The following is a 16,024-nucleotide window of genomic DNA, read 5'->3' on the forward strand; positions in this document are numbered from 1 at the left end:
TAAACTTACCAAATTTAATTCACCAAGTGCCTCCAAAAGACTGAGTGAAATGCGTGCGGGTCAAAACCCTTGCTACTCGAGTAAGAATGCAGGGAATGCTAAGAGGAATGATCTCCTTTTCTCGTTATTTTGAGCCGGGACCAGGTACATATTTCAGTGTCTAACAATAAACATGCTTTTAGGGGAAACTCTGGGGTATTTATCATTGCGAGCTCTGCTTTCCCTGGACATTACTTCATGCTCAGAAGGCTATTTTAGTCTTGCATTAGAGAAAGATCCTGAAATGCTGTTAACAGCGAACTTTAGCAGGAGTCACGCACTACGTGAAAACAAAAAAAAAAAAAAAGGAAAAAAAAGAAAAAAGAAGAAAGGTTGGTTTAAAAATACTGCTGCCTATGAATGCGAAAGGCCAGGCTGCAGCTGCAGCAGGGGTTTAAGTCCTACAGTTAGTTAAGTCCTGCATTTTAGACGCTGGGACTTTCTCAGCAGCAGCAGCTTCAAGCTGTCCTGCTCAAATCAGGGCCTGCCGGTGAGGCGGGGCTGCTCTCACCAGCTTCTCGCTGGGCACAGCTCCACAGTCCCTTGCAGGACCACAGGCTGAAAGCCACCGGTCTGACCCCCAGGCACCTCACAGGTGCTACCATTGGCTACAAGATGCTGCCATTTGAATGACACAGCATAGCTCTGGAATTTTGCCATACAACCAGCATCTCCTTAGCTGGGGACATCGTCCTGTTACAACTGGACCCGAGAGGCCTCTGAGCCATCCTTTCATACCCACTGTCCTCAGCTGAAGAAGCAGGTCACTTGGTGAAGTCTGGAAAAGGTCTCAGGTCAGCCTGCCTTCTGCTACAGACTTGCACCAGGGTGACAACTGCGGTCCGAAGGGCAGCAATGCTGGATGATGAGCCCTACGGTCTCAGTCTCGGTTAAAGTCTCCAAGCGTTATATCAGAACTTGCAGATGGCCAATACAGTAACTAAATTCAGAAATTAAATGAAGTTCAGAAATACCATACATGGGAGAAGGAGAATGGGATAGTACACCCCACCTGAAATGTACTTTTTAAAAATAGAAATATTTAGTTGTTGCCTGACATCAAAGAAAAAACTTCTCGTGCTACTCTTGACCATTCAAACATATATATATATATATTTTTTGAATGCCTTAATAAAAGGATAGGAAAAGCCAATACCTTGCTCCTCACATTCCAATACAAGCCCATTTAATGTACAAAGAATTAAGATCTGAGTGACCAACTTCGTCCCCATATATAGAGAACATCACCGGTCAGCCTGTATTTGCGGTATTCACCATTATGGCATCTTCACTAGAGAGGAGCATGCCAGGAAAGAGAAAAATCATGAGTTTTCTACAAAACTGATTGGGCAGCTTTATCAGATACACGGGTATTTATATGCTTCTTATTCAACGTGCTTCCTCAATTACTTATTTCTTTAGAGGGAAAATACCCTAGCTTTTTTTGCTTAAGAGATATTAAGTACTGGTCATGGTAAAGCTCTACTCTACACTCTAAAGACAACTTGATTTTTCAGCTGGCATAAATTTTTACCATTTCACATCAGCCAAGGTTTCTCATTACAGCTGACTTCCTATTTTGATGATGTCTAAATTCAGAGGGTGCAGATGACGACTGCTAGCAGTAAGAACTGGTGGTGACACAGCTCAAGCAGCATACCTTCACTTTTCTACAGGAAAACACAGGATACTGACACTGTAAATAAAATTGATGTGCCCACTTTTATCCCAGAAAGAACCTCCCACATAGGAGGAGCTTATCAGATTGTAGCTTGATTTCAAACAATTATTTTCTTAATGATCCTGGGTGAAAAATGCCTTCCTCCCCTCCCCTCCTCCTGCTAACTCACACATTAGCATAAGGAAGGCTCAAAGCTTCCTTGGAGGCATGCTATTTCTGGCTCAGTAAAACCACTAATTTTTAACTGTGTTGAAAATACTTCAGCAAGAATTCCCAAGGGAGCCTGGAACACCTGGACCAGATATCCTGCTTTGCTGTAGTGCAGCCTGTCTGTTTGGGGCTGCCTCAGAAGGTCACTCGCACTCCAACTGCTGCAGTATGTCACCACCTTATAAATGGGAGATAGTGATAGTGCTATCAGCAAATAAAACTGGTGCCCTGGCATGCCCTGGCACAGGCTTCCTACTCCCAGGTGCGAGGTACGATAGGTTAGGTTGTAATTTAAAGGATCGGAATGAGCAAACACAGCTATGAGCTCATGAGTAAAAGACAATAATACGGAATCATTAAGTCCTACACCTTTAACTAAGAAAACACAATTGCATTGAATTTTGCAGGGCTGAAGCATTTCAGTGCTCAATCCTAGTAACTCAAACTGCTAAGAAACAAAACTGCGACTTCAGCCATCAAGAATTGCATCACATTTAAGAAAAACAACTTCTCCAAATTTGTTTTATAGGAGGTCAAAATTAGTGAACCCCATCAAAGCTTTAACTTGTGCACTTTCAAATTATGCCATTACACATTTCACATTTCATAAGTCAAAACTTGGGAATGAGAATAGCGTGTCTTTATTGATGGTCTGCCACAAGTTATTGTGTATGCTTTGAGTTAACCAACAAATGTGGAAAATCCAGAACATTGTAAGTGTATCTGCAAAAAGAGGATGCTTCCTTACAGAAGGGATTTTGTTACCAGCTCTCGCTATACTGCCATATGCAACTGCAGTGTTGTTTTACACAAACAGTACAAGGCTCAATAGAGTCTCTCTCTTCATTACTGCAAGCACACGGAGATGTGTACTTCAACACTAAGAGTTCAGTGGGACTCCTCTGTCCCTTAGGTAAGCTTGTACACAATGTTTGCAGGACTGGAGTTTATGAATACAAAAACTGTGACGAGGAGGACAAGAAAAGACAAATTAAAATAGGAATTCAACAGTTCAATGCATCCATCTCACTGAAGGAAATCGATGTCTTTACATTCTATTGAATGTTAAAAACGAACCAAGATGTTTAAGCACAAAGTATATATTTATACCAAATAAAACAACTGAAAAAGTATTACATAAAGAAAAATAATGTAACAGAATGTACTTAAGTACCTAACTTACAGTCATGCTCATATCTAAAAAGTAACATGGGTAACTAATATATGTAATTTTTGACAAGGGTGCATTTAAGAGTTCTCTAACATACAACATTCTAAATGTGTAGAGTATTTTTTCCAAGATACAGAAAACAAATTATTTTACACAGGCACACTTGTTAATTTGTATAAAAAACATGCTTGTAAGTGAAAAGGTCACTTTAGTACTGATTTACCAGATGTGTGAGAGCTACGTAGTGTTAATCATGTTGAAATCGTCTCTTCGCCTTTTGCATTGGTGAGAGCCAACACTGAATGGTACAATATTTGATCCATGTGCTTTACTGACACTGCAACCTGTTCCCAAGCAGGAGCCCTGCCCAGGTGTTGAACAGTCCAGTACTGTACAGCCCCATCTGTCTGCATGTAGTGTATTTAAAACTAAAAGCTATTACAATTATTACAATGATTTGTTTCAATATATACATCAGTATAAAATACTACCCAAAACACTTTTGCATTTCGAACAATTTTAACCACTTCATCAAACAATGCATTTGCAGAATAAAAAAAATCCAAATTAGTGTTGATTGCCAACAGTACAGCATGTCTATGGTATGTTTCCTAATAAATGAGAGAACGGAAATGTATTAAAATCAATTAAAATAAGTATCACAAAACAGAATTAATGTTAGAGCAGTTCAAGGATTCCCAGTTTGTCACTATCTACCCTAAGCAGTGCTACCCAAATACAGTATAAGCCATTTAGTGTTTTTACAATGAGAAGAAAACATTCAAATATTAAAGCTGCAACAAACACACAAAAGCAAGGAAAGAAAACCTGTTCTGTACACATCCCTGTTGTACCAAGGTACAGCATGTCAGGAGTCTGCACTCAGTGCATTGTATGTGCTATTATACCTGGATACAACTGTGGAAGACAACTGAAATGGAAACAATGCTGAATTTCCTTGCTGTTGTGGTTTTAAGTCATACCATTCAAGTTATAACAGCTTAGTGTCATTTTTTCCTGACGGGAAGAAGAGAGAAGAATTCGTAATGAAATTGTAAAAATGCTACTAAAATCCCTACCTTGGACACAATATACTGCTTCAGGAGCTACTGTGTCATTGCACAATATATAAGTGGCCTATTAGTCTCTGAACGTAGCAGAATATACTCGTCATTGTGGAAGTGTTTTGAACATTGCTATTTTGAAACCTGCCTGTATTCCATAGCAAGCCACAATTTTGCGTATTTCAAATAGTAATATCTTTATGTAAAGTACTAGAAGTACAATTATAGTGGCAAAAGTCAGATCTCTGCCTCTGCTGCTTCAGTTTTTAAGATGAGACTTTCTCAGAGTTTGTTCTTTAAATTTATCCTAATGGAACAATTTCTGAAGCACAAAAATCCAAGTAATGACAACGATTTTTTTTTTTTGCTGATCCTTTCCTTAACCTAAAAAAAAAATTAAAATGAAAAAGAAAAAAGAAATAAAACAAAACAAAACAAAAATAAACCAAAACCAAACAAAAAACAAAATAACAACAAAACACACCAAAAAGTCTCCCCCTGGGAGAAGTCCCTGCTAGATGAGATTTTTTTTGAAAACCAAGTCTCATGCTTACAGTATCTTTAAAGTTGAGTTATACACCCTTGAAAATAAAGGCTCACGTTGAGAATGGTGACAGGCCCTTAGTTTTAGAGGTGCTAACTGGTGACACTATTTTTCATCAGAAGAAAACACCCCCCCCCCCCAAAACATCATAGCTTATACTGAAAGTTTGATTCATGCTCATTTTGTTCATTTAAAAATACTCTTTGGAAACTGTCAACTCCTGCAGACAACTTAGTGATACATCTTTTCCTGTTAAAATAAAGATAACTCATATTCACCTCTACCCCATGCTAAGCTCTACTACTAATATACACTTCATTACTTGCTCATGTCACCATCTAACACGTATCTTTACAGTCTTCTACATAGTGTCCAGGGCTTATTTTTCACCAAATGGAATTTGACAACTATTACACTTAGGAGTTTTTAATTGAGGATTATTTTTTTTTTGGTGTTCTAGCCTTTTCATTGCAACTTACGAGTGATATTAATAGTTCAGACTATTTTTCCATGCTAACTTAAGAGAAACTTTTCATAAAGGTTTTTTCCCCCCTTGAAGGATTCTAAGCTCACTTAGACATCAAAACTGAAAACCAGAAGAGAGATAAGATGCATCTGTCATTTTAAAATGGTTTCTGCTACTTTAAAATACATTTTAAAATTACATATACCACACTTAGATTCTAATTTAAAATCTTGCAAAGAAACATGAAAAATAAGCCACTGGTCATGAATTCTAATGATTACATTCAAAGCTAGCCTTTAAAAAATAAAAAAGTTACAGGGAAAACATACTGTTTTATGTACTCACTAGCTTATCAGGCTACAATAGGCATGTTTTAGTTATAAAAAAAAGCAGACAATTCAGATTTAAATAAGACTATGTGAAATCGGAAAAAAACCTTAAGATTTCACTATTAAAAAAAAAAAAAAACACCTAGAATTACTTCCCATCCTACAGCTACAGTTAAACCAACTAACAAAAATAATCAAACTATTTTTGACAAACAAGAGTTAGGCTAGAATAAGTGGCAACAATCAAAGTTCATATATGTTTCTATGTAAAATGACTCATGATTTACTATAACATAAAATATGAACAAGAGCACTTTGTGGCTAATGAAAGAGCTATTGGTAGAAACTCTTAATGCCAAAGTCTTCAGCCCTCCTTTAAGTCGTATCTCCAAATCAGTATTGACTTCTTTTGACCAGATACATCATTTTTGGCTTGTCACCCCAGTATGTCACGTTTTACCACTTGCCACAGGCAGCAGGAGACAACTAGCTGAGCAAACTACAAGCAGTGTCATGCAGAAATTAACTCTCAAATCTGAGTACTTAGATAAAATGATATGCAAGCGCACACTAGGACAAAAGGAATGGCATTCGTCATCCAAATAGGCTCATCATCTCCCCCTCACCCCAACAGTAGTTGCAACAGCAATAGAAAAAAGATCAAGATGTCTGTTCTTCAGAGTCAACTGTGGAAAAAAGTCAGCAATATATAACAGCAGCGATGGACAAGGAAGAGCAAAATGAAAGAATCTTGTTGAATATTTGTTCATTTACTTTCTCTGAACACAAGCCAAAGTGTGCCACACTGGCTTGTTCTGAACTTCAGATACAGGTGTCCTATTCTCCTTAGATCCTTCACAGATTTAGAATTCAGTCTCCCTGAGGCCCCTATAACCAAGTAAGAAAACTCTCTTTATCTAGCTTGGTGGCTGCCAAGACAGATTCCATGTCATTAAGGATGTCAGAGCTCAAAGCCTCTTGCAGACTTGGCATCAGTTCTTCTCCTTCTATATTCATTCCATCTCCTTCCAGTGTCCCAAGGTCCACATTTGTCCCTGGAATGGCTTCAAGGTAGTCTGGGAAACGGTTCTGATGGGACGGTATGTTACTTTGGCTGATACTGTCACCTGATTATAACACAAAGCAAGATGGACGTTAAATACACTGGAAGTACCAAACCTACAACTTATCACAACTGGTTAAAAGTTAATCCCAGCTCTCTTGCATCATACAAGTAGTGTGATTCACAGAGATCTATCACAAAAACCCAAGATGACTTGACTGCATGCAGACATGCAAAGAACTTGCCTTTGTTCAACTTTAACCTACTAATCTGAATCTCTACCTATCTTTGATGTCATTTAACATATTTTTTTAATTATAAGACAATGCTCAGTCAAATCCTGTTTTGGAGTAATATTAGCAATACTGGATGAGGTGGTGTTATAACAAACTTTTTTAAAAAAGCCAACTCAAATTCCATGTAACTACAGGAATTATACTATTTAGGAGCTCTCCCCCACCCTCCCAATAGAATTTATTACAAGTACGCTTTTCACAAATTTAACTACATTTCTGTTATAGAAACAGGAGCAGAAGAACAACTACGCAAAAAAATCTGAGTTTCTCAGAGTTGCTTGTTTCCATTGCAATGGGGCTGAGCATTTGACACGAGCATATTTGGAAAGCATGCATTAAGATTGCTTAGAAAAAACAAACCTGTATCCATCTCATCAACACTGTTCAGGAAGTCATCGGGGGTTCTGGGTACACTGTAACTGCTCATGCTAAGTCCGCTATCTGTGCTTTCATCTCTGGAGTGATATGTTCCACTGTAACAGAAGAGAGGCAGGAAAAAATGAGGGTAGAGTACTGAAGAAATCAAAATAGTTAATTGTTTGTGTTAGAACAAATTCAAGGGCTTTGATAACATTGCTGTCACAAGAAATGCTCTTTTCTAATTAAAAGCTGAAGTCTGTCTGTAAGAGACACCTGGTTTTTATTTTATGCAGACCTTTTCCAATTAAAACCACATTATTTAGATTCAATTTAACTCAGTAAGAACATAGTTAAGCAGCTTAAAAAAATGCCCAATGTTCTGCATTGTTTTAAACTTTTCACACCCACCCACAGATAAAAACCACCAGAAGCATATCACAGTCCTTAATGATTATGAAACTTAATAATGGTGTACCATTTCACATTTTTATAAGGTTTTTTAAAAAAATCTGATTACTAATATCCCCCTAGTTTAATCAGTCACTGAAGTGTATTTCTAGGTCACTGAATAGGAGCTACAGTTGGAACTCTTTTAGCAATTTGTCCATTGCTTCCCACTGTTGCATTACTACTGGTTCAGTCACACGTCATAACAAGAGAGTGCCCTAATATAAATCAAAGACTGGTACAGAAGCCATCCTGTAAACAAACCCTCTTCAGAATGATCTTGTTGACAGAACAGTTAGCAAAACAGATGGCACGGGGCCTTACATACATTAGTTTTTTTACTGCCATCTTACTGCCAGCAGAGCAAGCAAGACCAAGACTTCTGCAGTGGGAAATTTGGGACAGGGGTGAGGATTAGGCCAGTCAAATGATCAACTATTTCTTTGAAAGCAGAACAGTAAGAAAAGCTGTATTCAGTAGTACAAATCATTATCCCGGCTGGAACAACGATTTTCAAAAATGGGGAGGGGGGTTGCTACTTGTTACACAAACGATACAGATCGGCATAAATCTGAAAACATTTTGCTATGACAGCTAATGGATGAAAACAGTCAAACCATACAAAATGAGCAGAAGCAGCTGTAGGAATACACCATTACTTCTCTCCCCACGTCTACCAACATCCACACTTCACAAAACATTTTCAAATCCGTATTTCTTCTGGTTCTGACTGCATTCACTGAGGACCTTTACAGATTTTCCATCTTGAATACCAAGTGCAAATCAGCTTCAAAATTAAGCTGTACATCAGCTCAATTAGCATTTGAAGACATACTGATCCTGCCTGTAATGTGCTCGTGAAATCTGTAGTGTATGCCTTGTCAAGTATGCAGAACCAGACTGAAAATAGTTTAACAGCTGTTCAACATCGGATGCAAGTCAAATGCCATCAACTGTGCTTATATAATATATATTACATACATTATACATATATATATATATATTATATTCTAGATTTCATGAGGACATCTTTGCCACAGAAGAAAGAAAACTAGCTTTTCTATACCATTTTAAAGCACTTCTTCCCCCCCCCAGATTGATTTAAAAATAGCATCACCACACATTTGATTACACTCTTAACAAGAAAGCTATTTAAAACTTATTTGAAAAAAAATGCTGGTTTACTTTGTGGGACAAAATACTAGGAACAGAACTGAGACTATGCTGAACTAAATCATTCTGGTTGAGAAGGCTTTTTGGCTGCTGCTGTCCTACTTGGAATGTCCAGCCCTCCTCTCTCCAGATCGCTCTAATATACATTTCCCCGCTTCAGCAAGGACTTCTTCATCTAGTCGTCACACTACCCAAAATTACTGCATGCAACTAAGCTGCATTACCCAAAATAGAGCAGATGCTTCTTCAATAAATACTTGTCAAAACGTCTGTATACAAAAGAAGAAAGCCCGATTTAGGAATTAAATGGAGAATTACCATCACTGCCAATATAAATCTAACATCCAAAAACATAACCAGAGTGGCAAATCAAAAGGTGAAGTCATTTAATAAAGTCTGCATTGTTAAATATTTCATTTAAAAATAAAACATAGCATAAAGATAGTAAGTAGTGAAGACAGTAGGCAGACTGACTACATAAATGAGAACACCACTGTACATTCTTTCAAATTGCTTCACTGTAGCATTGAGATGTTTTGGTCTGGATATGTAGGGAGTGGAAAATATTCAACTACCTGAACTCTGGAATGTAAAGTTAGGAGGACTGTTTCAGCAGGAACTTTATATACACTGTAAATAAAAAGAAGCATTCCTGGAAGTATTCCTGGAAGTCTGAACTTCCAGGGACTTCATGGAGACCCTTAGGACAAAACTACTTGACCACCAGACTGCAGCATCTGGTTCTCAGATCCACAAGTGAGATCCACTCATATCCACAAGTGTACTTTAAGAAGTTTCTTTCCCTTACGCATATGCCAGAATTAAATGCAACGATGTGCATAAAATTATCTAGAAGGGATCAATGCTCAAAACAAAATGCAAATGAAAAAAAAATCTGAGCTCAGCTCAGGTACAGATTTTTCAGTATTCGGTGTGGGCTAAGGGCTACAAAAAAAAAAAAGGCATAGCTAAACATTTGCAACTGGGCAAGCAGTAACTTTCCCACTTTACAATAAATACTCTTTGCTAATTACAAAGTTCGCAAAAAAAAAAAAAAAAACTACTCATAACTTAAATTTGTCCTTTCTGTTTTTTTTGCTGTTTCTAATTCAAGGCCAAGATCCATCATTTTGCATTTCATATGTACAGAAGCACAACAGACAAATTAGTCCTTTGCTGGTATATTTGGCATAGAGAAGAGTACAGTGGTCATTTGAAAACTAAACATGCAGAAAATAAGTTTAAGATGTGAGGATACTACATTTTTAAGAATAAATTTTAAAACATACTTGGGCTTGATGTATGATGGCAACAGCCTTCCAGAAAATTCAAGCTAGTTTTTACTACAACACACCAAGGCCATCTTCCATTGTCAAGAATTTCTTCATTTTATAGTCACAGTATGGAAAATGATTGTCCACAACTGTATTACTCAAAATACAACTCTAGATAGATCAGTAGGTAGTCAGTTTTAAGATTACTTGTCCTTTTTATTCCTTGGCACAGGGGTAGAACAGCTAAGGATCACAGCAGATTCCAGGTTGAATTCCATGGAAAACAAGCCCTCCTCCTAACAAAAAAATGAAGTTTTCTAATCAGATTTGTTTGCTTCTAATCAGATTTGTTTGTGTAGGAGGTAGGTCTGCCTGAAATACTGACCCAAAATCTGGAAATAGCACTTACTTCCTTAGAGATTTGAATAACAAAACACCACTATTTTCTTTTCCATATGCAAGGCCTAATTTTTTGACTTGCTTTTCTCCAAAACACATAAAGCACTATGTACCTTGAGAAGTCAATTCCTTTCCCTCTCCAACGGTAGCACGCACAACATTAACACACGCGATACTTCATGTAGTGGGAGAAAGACTTATGAGCAACAGGTTTTATTTACATTATCTAAACTGTATGAACATATTCTATTGGCAAGATGCTATAAAAGCATGCCATACATCTACCAAACTTTTCAAATCCTCATTCTAATTAGTACAGATGGACAGGTCTCCTAGAAAAAGTAGATTAAACTGACATAAACTAAGACCTCAGAATATCAAAACTCAAAAAGTTACATACAATGAAGATAATTTTTGAGGGATGAAGAACAGAGATGTAGAGATGTGAGAGATCAGTAACGTTCCATAATATAAAAGAACGGAGGAAGAAATTTGTAATTGCAAAGGTTTACAATGATTTTAAGTTTTCAGTATCTAAAATTATAGCAAGTATTTAATCTTGCTCAACTCCAGAATTATGCCAGTCCTAATATGATGTGGACCTCCTATCTTGCAAGCAGAGCAGAAACTATATTGGTGGCAAAAACATGGAAGTTAAGACTTACATCAAAAGAATTAAGATTAACATGTGTTCTTTCTTTTCCCCATACATATAATAAAGCACCATAAAGAGAAGGACAAGCATGTTGTTATACTCCGTAAGAACTTACGGAAAGCATCCTAAGGTTGGGCTAACATTTCAAGGTAATGCAGAGAAGTTAATGCAGAGAAGCACTGATAGAACGCGTAATCTTTCTGCTTAATGATAACAGACGCTGAGTGGGTACCAGTTTAGACCACTGAAAAAATATAGTTCAGTAGAGCACTACAAAATTAATGACTACTACTTAAGTTCAACCACTTAATACTGGTGAAAATAGGTACATTTTTTACTCCATTAATTAAAAAAATATATGTGGTTCAGAGATTAGATTATTTTGTTGTTTCCACCTTTCCTTTACAGCATGCTAAACAAAAAATATAGATGCAACTTATCACAAGCTGCAGCAGGTTTTCCAAAATTGCGATTGTTAGTATGAAGTATTTGCAAGCTGCAATTAGAATAGTATTTCCAAGAAAACAAACACTCCTCAATTCAGATGGATTAAGGAAAAAGTTATATAAAAACACCAGTCTATATTGTAAAATTCTAACTCTTAAATTAAAAGGCCCACACTTCAAACCAATACAGTATTTAAAACAAAACATTCCACTGTTTGCACAGCAAACATTTAACAGTGTAAAAATACTGCTAAATTAAATAACTGAAGCGATGGGGAGGGGTGGACATAGAAACCTTAAAATGAACCTCAAGGTGTAGTCCTAAATGTGCCTCATAGTTCATCTGATCTCATAGCAAGCTATTCACAAATTCTTCTGAGTCAGTAATTTGAAATGACTGTTAGTCAACAGATTATGCAGAGGCAACATGTTATGACTTTGAATAAAAAACCTTCCTACAAGTCTGAACAGACTACTTCCTCCCACAGGAGACAGCTTTTAATCCTCAACTTTTACTAGACTTGCCATTTAAGGAAAGATTCATTTACAGCTGTGGCTTTTGGCACAGACAGATGTTCAAAATAAACTATTACATGTACTGAACAGAATTTTAAATCAATTTTTTTTCCTCCAGTAGCTACTCCTACAAACCTGTTAAGAAAGGGATCAGAACTATTTGTAGTCATTGTTCTCAGTTCCTGAGACATTCCAGGAGATGATACGGGATTTTGAGATCCACCATCTTGTTCCATTGTTGGAAGCTGGCTACGGAGAGCCAATTCCTAAAGCGGGAGTGAAAAACGGGGAGAAAATAAAAAATCATGTTAGACATTCAAATATGTTCCAGATACATAAACATATGATATTCTAGGATAACTGATGCTTTCAGTGTTTTCAGTTACAAGATTTAAATGAAAGTAAGTTTCTGAAGACAAAGCAAGGATTTTTACTGGCTTCAGTGGTAAAAGTTCAACTAGTCAAGCCCAGTATCACAGGGACTTCGCTATAAATATATTTATGTATATAAATATCAGTACATATATTTTTTTTCATTGCACTTCAATATCCTTTTACTAAGTTTATTCTTAAGATCAAAAAGAATTGTTAACACTATCTGACCTCTAAAACTTCACTGTGACTAGCTCTTTTTCCCCATTTCTTTTAAGTTCCTATTTAGTCCTTGATTTCCTTTTTACTACGTCTATTTCAAAATTTTTTTCAGCAAAGCATTTTCCTACAAATTCCCATTTACTCATTTGATACACTTTGAAATTTGTGGTTGATAAATTCAATGATTTCTCTGATAAATAAATCTTAAAGCTCCTCAAATTCCTGATAATTCCTTATTAAAACTAAGGAAGGGTGCACTTTTGAAGTCACAAACTTCAGATTACATATTTATTTTTTACTCCTCTGACTACACGCCAAATGTACAACCATACAATCCATCCATAAAGCTTATCACCATTATTTACTGAAATTAAGTTTTAACATAAAAAAAAAAAAAAAATTAAAGGTGAGTGGAGAAAAGGAGCATTTTCTATAGTTTCTACTCCCCCCCCCTCCCCCCCTTAAACAGATAATCCACAAATTACCCATTATCTTTTGACTATCTTGTTACCATTATTAGTAGTACATGTTATCCAATCTGTGCCTGGGAAGCTAATCTCAAGCAAAAGTGATCTTGTCAGTATTAACAATACTCAGTATTTCTCATTTGTAAAATGAGAGGTCTTCATCCAGTTATACGTACTACATACACACACAATAATATATAAACGATATATATATATATAGAATACAATACTCTTTCTCCAGTTCTTCAAAGTGATTTCTTTAAAAATAACATGTAAGGTTATTTTATTTTCCAGCAGATTGTGCCAAATACACAATGCTTCCCCACCATTTCTTTCCTAAACTTGCACGTGATTCACTACAATGCCTGTGAATTTATTATTCTACATGTTCCTTTAATAGCAAGTTCCATATCTTGTTCTAGGTTTTCTCACTCCAGTTGGTTAGACCTTTGTAGAACCAAACATACCAAGTGTCTTTTTTCTGAATCTGATACACCTGATTGTCTCCCCAAGTAAATATAGTCTGGTGTTCACCAACACTTAATTGGCTACTGCCCTAATAAATACTAATATTCCTTGTCCTTGTTTTCAGATCACATGATGGTAGGCATCTTTAACCCATTTCTAAGGGTTTATCAATATGATTTTCATTTTCTCACTTAATAAAACCAAGTGCAAAGGCTATGTAATGAGGTGTTGGTTTACAGCTAAGTTTACCAGCTTCTATCAGCTACATTGGACTTGATAAAAAAAAAAAAAAAGGTTGGTATGAAGAAAAATCTTTCTTGAAACGCTTCAAAAATGGTGATCTGAGGAAGGTCTTAAAACATCCAACCCAGAAACAACTGAAGAACTGCAAAAACTGCTCACTCACATTTCTACCCTTCTTCTGTAGACTAGAATTCTTCCAAATGTTACTTGAATCTTCCCTTCTCTGAGAGACTACTTTCAAATGATGCTTCATATGATGCTACTAACTAAATTCATCTTGCTATTTTGTTCAACAAGAAGGGCAGGGGGTGGAAATCACTTGAATTTGCACCACTGCTTTTAGAATGTTTTCAGCCATGGGTTCACACCTGGGAGACAGGTATGACACACTTTCATTCTCTGCCAGCAGAGCTGTCAATCTGTGACACCTCTGCTCTTATGCCTCTACAGCCACGTGGTTGTGGCAAGAACTCTGGCCTTTCTGGTCCCTCCTGATTTGATCCACACATTGCATTTTTATATCCTTGGGCTGCAATCCCTGCCAAGGACAAGGAAGAGGAGCCAAGTGCCAGCAGCCTGCGGAAGAAGCTTCATCAGAGAGCAGTGCCAAAGCAAAGCCAACATGTAATCGTTTCTGTATGTAAAGCACTGAAGTGACATTTTATCTCATTGGGAAGACTAGGCCTACCATGCCATCAGCACTGCCTAATGATGCAATAGCTTTTAAAAAATATCTATATGGATCCCTTTTCTAAGGGTTGCAGCCACTCGTTTAAAATAAAAAAAAATCTCTGTACCTTAAGAAAAACAAGTCACTACAACAGAATAAGGAATTTGGAAAAGAAAAAGTTACCTTTGTATTTTCTAAATACTCAGCGGGTAGTAGAGATTGAAATTTCGCAATGCATGACCTTAAATATTGTGTTAAAAATAAATGTTACTAATATACTGCCCAGCTACAAATGAAAAAAATCACATTTCACTAAAGACACACTGAAAGGAGATTACACCAGATGAGAGAACAGTATTTTGCCTATGATTAGCTGTGTATGACCTAGGAAAGTAATTCTTTATAAGTACTATTTTTGTCCTTCTTTCAACAACAGCATCGCTCAAGTGCAAAACTACAGCTGTTTGCACTAATGCTACTTATTCAGGATCAGAACTACATTCCCACTAGAGAGAATGTTATTCCATTACTCATTCAAGTAATAAATTTATGTCAATCTGGGAGCCTGGAAGGGAAAGGAATTATAGAAAAACCAAGCTATTCAGAAACAAATGCAGAATGACTTTTAATAATTTCCTAAGATAGGCAAAGTTTTCTATAAATCTTCAAGACCACATTAAGTGTATTTTTCCTAAAAGGTGCACGCAATGGAGGCTAAACTTGGGTAGCTCGAAGAGTAGTCTTTTTATTTCTTCCTTATAAAAGTGACTTTCAATAAAGAAACTATGTGCTTCCTATAATTAAAAAACATGTATGGGAGTGCATAAGCCTGTCCCAGCTCCAAACAGAGCAATGTGAACTCTAGGCTTTTAATTCATGCTTTAAAAATATATCCTTTATTAGAAGTATTTAAAGTCTGGAGGCAAAAATAAAACCATGACAGAATCCTGGCTTAGATTTCTATAACTTGATCACATCCTATTTTTGTAAGTGTCTCAAACTTTTTTTAAGTACCTCTGGGAAAATAAAAGCTTAGCATTCTTATTGTTAACACAGATTCTGAAGTTTGGATATTACAAACAAGACCAAAATGATCTGCTATCTCCTTAAGCAAAGTTATTTTAAAAATAAGGTAAGTATTGTGTAAATCTATCAGGCTGACTTTATCCAGTATTTTTCACAGTCATATACAGTTTTACATCAAGTTCCAGGTCACACACGCCATGTTCAAATTACGTTTATAAAACTACTCTTTTCAGAACACTTCTTTACCAAATTCCTGAGAAAAGGTAAAGAGTCCCTTGTGCAACTCATGGATCATGTTCTTGATTGACAAACTGGTCAACTTCAGTGGATATTTATTTTGGTAAACTGACTTGAAGAGGGCCCGTTTCTGTCTCCAAACACTGCTCAACTATCAAGCCCTCCACAGGCTTCAGTATGATGGGA

General features: G+C 36.6%; 1 protein-coding gene across 8 annotated transcripts in view; it reads right to left on the bottom strand.

The window, feature by feature from the left end:
- Window positions 1-2,548: 2,548 nt before the first annotated feature.
- The window catches only part of YAP1 (Yes1 associated transcriptional regulator), an 88,327-nt gene continuing 74,851 nt past the window's right edge, over window positions 2,549-16,024 (bottom strand). For all 8 annotated transcript variants that reach the window (XM_035328040.1, XM_035328046.1, XM_035328056.1 and 5 more), the window contains 3 exons: window positions 12,269-12,399; window positions 7,224-7,336; window positions 2,549-6,631 (listed from right to left, as the gene is read on the bottom strand). In XM_035328040.1, coding sequence (XP_035183931.1) covers window positions 6,393-6,631; window positions 7,224-7,336; window positions 12,269-12,399 — 483 coding nt within the window. In that variant the 3' untranslated portion in view covers window positions 2,549-6,392. The remainder of the gene's footprint in view (window positions 6,632-7,223; window positions 7,337-12,268; window positions 12,400-16,024) is intronic.

Source organism: Oxyura jamaicensis, chromosome 1 (genome assembly GCF_011077185.1).
Source record: "Oxyura jamaicensis isolate SHBP4307 breed ruddy duck chromosome 1, BPBGC_Ojam_1.0, whole genome shotgun sequence".
Taxonomy (NCBI): domain Eukaryota; kingdom Metazoa; phylum Chordata; class Aves; order Anseriformes; family Anatidae; genus Oxyura; species Oxyura jamaicensis.